Source organism: Fundulus heteroclitus, chromosome 8, assembly GCF_011125445.2.
Source record: "Fundulus heteroclitus isolate FHET01 chromosome 8, MU-UCD_Fhet_4.1, whole genome shotgun sequence".
Taxonomy (NCBI): domain Eukaryota; kingdom Metazoa; phylum Chordata; class Actinopteri; order Cyprinodontiformes; family Fundulidae; genus Fundulus; species Fundulus heteroclitus.
In genome coordinates this window covers 32,271,001-32,280,228 of record NC_046368.1, presented here as the reverse complement: position 1 = coordinate 32,280,228, position 9,228 = coordinate 32,271,001, and the positions used below count along the sequence as shown (strand labels likewise).

Here is a 9,228-nt window from a genome sequence, read left to right as displayed (position 1 = left end):
CAGCCCCTTTTTATCCTCATCTTGGAGCGTTTTCGCGTTTCTTTCGTTGACTTTTTATATATCATCAAGCCAGTGTATAACAACCCAGAGTGTTTTAGGCAGGTCGTTCTAAGATGAATCCATCCGACGGAGGAGCAGCTCTTTCCCTGAAGCCGACTGGATCCTGTGACCTCAGAGCCGACACTCTGTTCAAGATGGCCGCCTGAGTGAAGAATTTACACCTCTCATGTGAAACTAATCCAACAGTTAGCTGCCCTGAGAAGTTCTGCGCCGTGTTTAGAGAATGGCACGCCGACTGTGGCACCGTTTTCTCCCGTTTTAAACCGGAGCTGTTGGGGGGCATGGAGTAAACCCGTCCAGGTAAGAAAAACCCCCAACAAACAAGGTTAATCCACTGGGAGTTAGCAGCATTAGCATGCTAGCACCTTCTTTAACTACAGACAAGCTAACTGTAGCTACAGCCGCATAAAGTACGCCGTTCCTATAACAGCAGCTAGCTTATCGACGACTTTCGTTTAGGGCAAGCAGTTAGTGGAAGACTGCGTTAAAGTAGACATTTAACACTGTCTGCTGGACCTACAGTGGACAGTTTTGACAGTTAGCATGGCCACTGTTGTTTTAAAGGGAACCCCGAAGTTTGGGATTGAAGCTAACAGACAAACGGGCTTTTGGGCTTTATGTGCTTTAAAAGCCGAGAAACGTCCAAAGCGGTTACATTTGGTCCCCATGGATGTTGAGACGCGTGGTATTCAGCGCTGCCAGTCGCCTTTTAAAACCTGGAACGCCTGTGTGCTGTGGCAACTTCACACTATACGATCCACGAATGACAAGAAGAAGAGAAAGGAAAAAAAGATAACATATTAGGAAACACAGCGGGAAACGCGTTTTAGTTAGCTTGACAGGCATCTGCCTTTCTGTAGCACGATCTTTTCCAGGTTTCATAAATTATACCTATTTGACATGTTGGTTTACCTAATTCTTTTTAACAGCCCCCCCCCCCCCCCCCCCCACGACCACCCCCCAAAACGCATAGCTTTATTAAAAGCACAGCTATTGAAGTCAGTTCCATGTAAATAATAATAATGATAAAGTTACTGTTAAAATAATGGAGAAATATATAGGGTCCTGATAGTCCCTTTGTCAAATAGTACCTAGTATTATTATTATACCTGTATGTCACCAAAAGCTAGGCCCATGGGGGTGATGTGACTAACACTGCTCCATCAATAATCAGCGACTTACAGATCTCTGTGTGATCCACACAATGGATCCACCCTATAGGTTCACACTTGGTGCTAAAGTGAATACGGCAGCTTCCACTGGTTACAAATGACAAGCGTGCGCGGTTTCAGGGTCCAGACCTTTTAGCAGATCAGCGAAAGAAGCGTCCTCGGAGACAGTACCTGCATTGTTCGACACAGAATAAGGAATTTTGTGCAATGTTAAATCTAGATGAAAAGGGAGAACACAAAAAAACCCAACAACTTAGTTCTGGGCTTCTTTACCCAAAACTGAGGACAATAACAATGTGACAAACATGATTAAGAAAAGCTGCGGTTTCAAAACACCATACTATTCTAATAAGTTCTAAGTTAATGAGATGCTAGAGGAATTGCTGCAGTGACCAGGGATTTCTCCGGCTGTATGTAACATAGCGTAGCGCCATGCTTCTTCCCCGTCGCCTGTTGCAGCTCAGCGCCGGCCCGCCGACTAAAACAAAGTCGCTGCACTCTTTGATCCCTTGCAAGGAAGACAGATTTTACTCTTTGGGATTCGCTGTAATGGTAAAGTTGTCACCTGGTATTTGTCCTCCCTGCATCAGGAGCGACGCAGGAGGAGCGGGTCCAGTTAACTCGGTCTCATTTTTAACCGACTGGACATGGAAGTAGGATGTTTTATGTTTGTTAAAAAGTGAAAGAGGAGTGTCGACACTTTATTGTTCAGTTAGCGGGTTAAAACAGAAAAAAACACAGAACTGTTCTCCCGTGATTGTTTCAATACAGAGACTGCCTAAAATGAGGAAAATCACATCTGTTTAAACTCCTTTCACAACATTTATGCTCAGTATTGCACCTTCTCAACAAGTAAACGGCTCCGCGGTCGTGTCCTGATTTCTGATGGAAATACAATTCGCTCGGATTGTCACTCATCGCCAGAAATTCTGTCTGTTGCAACAAAAACTCCCACTTTGCTGAGTCCATCCCAGCTGTCTGCTTTATTCTCGTAAAACATTTTGTTTCTAGATAGACCCGTATGAATGGATCAAATGAAACAGACCCCAAATGTACCAATGATTTTAAGAGCAAAATTATTTATAGCTCTGATTCACTCTTCCTGCTCCTCTGTTAACACAATCTGCAACAGGAATCACTGATGGCTACAAGCTGTGAAAGAAGCCGAAGCGGCTCCGCAGAAGGCGGGGTATGGACAGAGCTCTGAGTGGACAGAGCTGTGAACGGCTCATCCACGGCCCAGATAGGCTTTGTTATTTTTATGTGTGAGGAGTGCCATGTGTACGTGTGCAGGCGAGGAAATGCGTGTGTCACACGGTCAGTACATGGTTGAGTCAAATTTCCCCCATAACTCCTATGAACCATTGACTAATGATGAAATGATGACGTTAATAGGTTAACTCAAAAACCACAGAACTGACTCCAAATACGGCCAAGTCATGTCCATCCGCCTAAAGCTAATTATACCCGCAAGATAAAAATGAAAACCGGCCAATTGGGCGGAAAACCATCTAATCTGGCAACACTGGAAACAACTGTTTTCTACTTCTACGTGTAGTGGGGTGTCATCGCTGATCTCTATTTAATCACTGGATTGCTGATTGGCCGTTGGAGTACACGTCGCTGTAAAGCCACCAGCCGCCATATTGGTACTCCCTATTTTGCTCCAGTAACTAGGGAATATGTGCTACAGGATCGAACAACGATGATTTTCTCATGTTCAGGGGGGCTTAAGACTTTTAAAATGTCAAATGCCATATACTTTTATGCTGTGTCCGTGCATTAGCCTCTAAATCTGACATAGATTTACAATAGACCTAAATTAATGAACCAATTTAAGTACTCCACAGAGCTTCAGTTTCTACACTGGAAAAATCGCATAAATTTGCCAAATACACACTCAAGTGTACATGTATATCTATACATTACATACACAGCGTGTGTATGCACACACATTTCTGCATAATAATAATAATAATAATAATATTGCAAGTAACAGTAAACAAAATAGCAAAAATATCTTCAATGATGTAATAATATGCAGAGTTGCGGTTGTAGTTGAGAATTTGCATATACTATACATACAAGTATTTATGAACATACTTGCACCCATTGCACCCTTCTCACATTCTGCACCCATTGTTCATCCGTGCAGCATCACTGTGTGGAAATCTGCAATCAACCATATATATATATATATATATATATATATATATATATATATATATATATATATATATATATATATATATAAACATGCAAAATATTTCAGCACATGACTTTCTCAGTACTTGATAGTGTTAGTACGTCCACTGGCTGTAAAATTACCAGTGAAACGTTTTCCCACAGCCAGAAAACTGCTTGTTGTCGAAGTCAAATGCTGCACATGTCGGCATGTTTACGTTGTGATTCTGTGAGAGTAGGGAGTAGAAAGATGGCGGCCAGTCAGCAATCCAGTGATCAGTGGGTGTCATATGCTTGGCGAAGGAGCACAACGCTGCCCTCTAGAGTCTAGGAGAAAAGTGCTACTTCAGAGGAAAAGCAACACGGAGCATGAACGCTGCAGACGTAGGTTCAGCACATCTCTTTTCTGTGCAGAACCTACATGCGTTAAACATAACGCAACCTTTGCTCCTATTATGGCAACACTGCTTAAAAAATCTCCATGAGCAGCATCTCTGCTCAGCAGTCAACTGAGCACCTTGCTATTCTTGCGTTTCTCTAGAAAATGCAGCCAAATGAGGTAATATGGTGAACAATTTTACGCCTTGAAAGCGACCCTTAAATTTGGCCGGAGTTTATTTTGTAATTTAGCTTTCTACGTCATCAGTATTCTCAGCACAGTCTAGGTGTGAAAATCAAAGATTAATGTGGTAAATCATCAGATTCGTGGTTGCCTCTGTTTTTTTAAATAAAACCAATTAGATCATGTAATGCATTTTATTTTTAAACTGTGTGGGTGTCGTGAAACGGTGGCACTTTTACACAAGATTACTAGACCTTTTTGTTTTTTTGTACTAACAGTGTGTAACTCCCAGTTTATGATAGTATGTGTGCTATATAAAGTGCAGTGGCTTGACCACCTGTTGCAGAGATGAGCTGTTGTTTAAATGATATTTTTTTAACCTCCTTTGTGACAACAAGGCTTAATCAGCCCACTGGAGCAAAAGCTCTGCTGTGTGTGTAGTAGGGCTGGGCGCTAAATAGATTTAACAGATTCATTCAAAATTACAGCTTATTAAGATTTATTTTTTTGAAAACCAGGATTTTATTTAGCCAATGCGCTTATTTGAGATCCCTGAAGAGCGTAGCTTGCAATGCTGAGTATATGTTTAGGAAATTCTATTGAAAAGAGGAAAACATTTTTTTTATCATAGGACAAGACACTTTGTTATTCATTTACTTTTTTAAAGCTAAGTTGAAGTGAAGCCTGCTCTTTGGTAATTGTGTAAAACCAGCAGCAGACATTTAGTTCGACTTTCATTGTTTACAACAGCAGGGCCGCCATCTTGTTTTACCAGCATGTTTCACAGCTTTTTGTTAGTTGTACTTTGAATTCAGGTCAACACCCAGACAAAACGCTTCACATAAAAGCATGTTTTTAAAATAATTTATTTTTGTGAAATGTAAAAGGAGGGGAAAATGGATTTCATGGGATTTGGTATGATAAAATCGTAGATTTAATTTTTAAGCCATATTGCCAAGCTCTAGCCTGTAGGGTGACATACAGCAGAGGGGTGGAATAGGTTCTCCACATTGGAGCGCATTCCTTCCAGTGGCCTACTCTCCCTCTCTGTGTTCTGTCCAAATGGTTTTAGCCGCCTTTTTAATCAGTTTGTTGTTAATGGAAGTAGGAGTATCACTGGACGTCACCTATCAAGAACTTCCTGTGCTCATGAAAAAGAGATCCCAGAGAAGACAGACGGTTCCTCGCCTTCTTTTACTCGTTACAGAGCCTCCTCTCCACAGACACACATGAGTAAAGGATGGCCTTCTTTAACAACTCAGAAAACTCAGCTGCGTTTGAATAAATTTGGCAAAAATTTGAACCAACCAAATTTGGTATTTTAGGCCTGCCTTGTTTTCTGTCACATGATTCAAAACTCAAGTTTTCTTTTGAGATTAAAAATGTATAATTTATTTATTTCATTTTAAAAAAAGAATAAAAGTTTTGATATAATATATTATGACCCAATTAATCCTAAACTCCACTCCCCTTTTCTCCTGATGGCCAACCTGCCTTAGTAACTAGTGACTCAGCTGGGAACAGAAACCTGTGTGGACGAAGCAGGTTTTATTGCTGCTTTCAGATCACATCTTTAAATGACTTCCATGTGTTTCATTTGAAATCTAGTTCTCAACCTCGTTTCCAATGAAAGCGTTCAACCTCAGCCGGACGACTGTAACACCAACGTAGCTTTGTATTAAGCCGCGCTTCACTTCTTCAGAGGATTTCTATTTCTAGAACAGATCTGAGGCTTTTTTCCTTTTCCTGACTCACTGTTATTTTTATCGGCCACAAAAATCTGTCCTTAGAATTCATTCCAGGTTTAAACTTCATAATTCTGTTACTTCTTCCCGATGATCTGCTCATTTATTTGACTTTTTTGGCTGTGAAAGCTTTGCAAATATTAAATGTATTTTCGGGGAGAAAAAAATGAAGTATTAAAGAAGGGGTTAACATTTAGGATGGGAAGAAGTCGGGTCTGTTTGTTGGGAAACTTGTTGGTTGATGCTGGTTATGCACTGGTTGAGCTTTTTGTAAAAAATCTAAACGTGTAAAATAATAATCATAATAAAAGCATGCAACCCAACTAGAGTCTAATGTCAGACATGGAAATGTGCTTTGATCTGGCAACACGAGGAGCGCGGCTGGATCTGTGAGAATGGGAGGAGGACTTATTTCATGCAGCAGCGTTTAGATCTGGTCACGTTGCTGTCAGGCCTTCTGATCGGCGACGCAAGGACAAAAACTTTAATCATTGGCTAAACTTTAAACGTGTATAACAACACAATAAAACCACGTGAACACAAAGGTCACAGTTTTGACCAGAAACCTTTAGTATAAAGGTGCGTCAGGACTGCCGGAACCAGGAACCAATCACCACAAAGCCTGTAGAAACCTTCCTCTGTAAATGGTCCTGCTAAATGATGTTCTTTTCTTGAACCCTGAACCAAAGCTCTCTTTCTTTCTGAGAGTCAGGAGTACCTACACATTTCCATCCTGTGTGGAGTAGCTTGGCTGTTAGACCTTAACCCCTCAGCTCTAATCTGAGGTGCACGCTGACTTAGTCTGATTTCTCTGCTTTTAGTCTGATCTCACTGCTTTTAATTGCCTTCTGGACTCCGGTGTTGTGGTAGGCGGAGCTCTGTGGCCCTAGATCTGAGCGGCGCTCTGGCTGGAGGAGGAGCCGGTCAGTGCCAGGGGGACCGGTTCTAGATTTTGGGAAGTTGTGCAGAAAATTCCTGTAGGAACCCATAGTTAAAACATGTTAACACACATTTCCTGAGGGTTTATCTGCAGTCAGTCCAAGCTAAAAGTTATTTTTCATTTTATTACTATAAAGCTGACAATGGCTTCATATAATTGCTAAGTAGGGTGTTTGCCAACACAGGTGAGTCATCTTCACATAATTCCTCCTAAGCTGACGTCATAAACTCGTGTTTATTTCTCATCCTCGGGGTGTTTAGTTGGGCTGTAGCAAAATGCTTCAGCTGTATTACAGCGGATCATTTTCTCAACTCAGTCCTTGAGGAGCTTTCCACCCTTCTACCCAAAGAGCAACCATGTAGGGCTAACAAAAAGGGCGTGAAGCTGTCTTTGTTCAGTAATAAATTCTGCTTTTCTTAAACAGGTATTGGAGCGATCGAGGGCTTTCTCTTGTAGCCCAGAATGGACAGCTTCTTCAAGGCAGCTGTTTGTGATCTGGACAAAGTTCTTGATGACTTTGAGCTCAATCCAGGTAAGATCACACCTCCACTAGCTAGACTACAATAGGTATGGAGGAGATCAATGGCCACCCTGAGAGATTATTACGGAATGCCATACCTGCTTGATATTCTCTGCTTCTCAGAAGCTTTCAAAGAGCACATGGGGCATTACAGGGTCAAGGTGTGAAGCTGCATCCTGGAAAGTGTGATGTTGCGTTCAGACCAAACACCTTTTGAGCATCAAGGGCATCAGATTTACATGCAGTCTATGGTGGACGCGCCTCGGGGGGCTTCCAGAGGTCCTGCGGCACATCATGTGCAACTAGCGCTGCACGTTTTGAAGCTTTTTGCATGTTTCGTGCTGCAAATTTGGTTTGATGCGCATTAAGCGCCTCTGGAGCGGCCAACGCAACAGCTGGAAAGTCTGAACTTTTGCAGCTGGATGCGGGGCGTCAACCAATCAGAGAGACTTACTATGTGACGTAGTGGGAGATTTTCTGACAGGAAAATAATTTTTACTTCAGATGACTGATAAATGTTAACATCAAGATGGCCACTAACCAGAGACAGATGGACAGACACTCTTCAGCTCAAATGGGGCACCTGTAGTTGATGTCCTGGCGGGAGATGCGGGTTCTGATGCCGGTCAGCAGGTTGGCAAACTGGGCTCGGGTGAGACGTAAATAGCGCTGAAAGTGACCCTCGTCAGCACGCAGCTCCTACATTAAGTGGCGAAACTCACCAAACTGAAAAGGCCTCTGAAATATGTGCTGAATTCAGACACGGCGCAGATAGAGTGGCTTGGCTTTATATTATTCACTAAATAAAGCCAAGCCACTTTCTTGATTTAATCCGTAATCTTACAAAGAGTCCGGCCGAGGAAAAGAACAGAGTAGTTCCTCCCAACAGGAGCCTCTTGGTCAGAGCGTTGAAGTTCTAGACTGCGTGTCGGACTTTTATGTGCACAAGCAGCCAATTTGAGGTGTTGGACGCCTTCTTGATGCTGTTTGGTTAGGACGTAGCATGAGTTGTCCAAGACCAACGTTTGCACTTGGTTAGTGCAGATGAAGTTCAGGTTGGTACCCAAGACCTAGACATTGTGATGACTCTAAAAGTTAAATCACCACAGACAGTTGGCAAATCTTGGATTCATATGTTGCCATCAGAACTTGTCAGGGACTGCTCAATCGCTGTATGCGTTACTCAAGAGAAAGTCCTCAACATCGTCAACCCAACACCACCAAGGAAGGACCAAAGAACCCCAGTTACCATCCAGGGTGCCTAATGGAATCAATACCAAGAGCAATACGCAATACCAGTTTTGGCACTGAAGCAAAAATAAATGTTTTTTTTCTAATACAGATAAAAACAACAATTTAATTTTTGCTTAGTGTGCTTGTCCAATTACAAAATGACAGTATTGTCATTGTCCTAAAAAGGACATTAAGACGTGGGCAAGTAAGCAGCCATTTAGATGAAAGGAAATCTGAACTTCTATAGGAACCACCAGCTAGGAGTGTCGATCCAGGAAACTGATTTAAAGCTGGAACAGTTGGGAACACAGATGCCCTAAATGAATGCTTAGCTTACAGTCATTTTTATTTTATTGTATTTATTTGTAACAGTCCTTTATCAGTTGTTCTGTTCATAGGGACTAAAGATGGCTGAAGTTTTAAGGTTGATTCAACAGATCTTTTTAATGAGCTGCAAACTGGTGTCCCTTCTCTGCGCTGCCCAGTCACACGCTGTATTCAGCATCATGTGGTTTCAGGATTTGGGAAACATGTAGGTTATAATAGTCAGTCAGATAAATCATTTTTTACCAAAGATTTCTTGGGAAATTCTAGAAATTTCAGTCTGGGGTTTGACGTTCTGAACTGAAAAAGGTTGCCTGAATCCCGATCGTGATAAACTCTTTTTGTTCATATGCAGTGCTATGAGAAAGTTTCTGCCTTTTCTTATTGCAGAGGTTCAATTTGATGATGTAACAAGTTTCTAATGTAGCTGTCATGAGCTTGTAAAACAGCTGCTTTAAAACTGTTCTACAGCTGTTGATAAGAGCTTC

General features: G+C 41.8%; 1 protein-coding gene across 1 annotated transcript in view; it reads left to right on the top strand.

The window, feature by feature from the left end:
- Positions 1-9,228, top strand: part of zfyve16 (zinc finger, FYVE domain containing 16) — a 32,461-nt gene continuing 23,233 nt past the window's right edge. The window contains exons 1-2 of the mRNA XM_012849770.3: positions 1-360; positions 7,088-7,195. Coding sequence (XP_012705224.2) covers positions 7,126-7,195 — 70 coding nt within the window. The 5' untranslated portion in view covers positions 1-360; positions 7,088-7,125. The remainder of the gene's footprint in view (positions 361-7,087; positions 7,196-9,228) is intronic.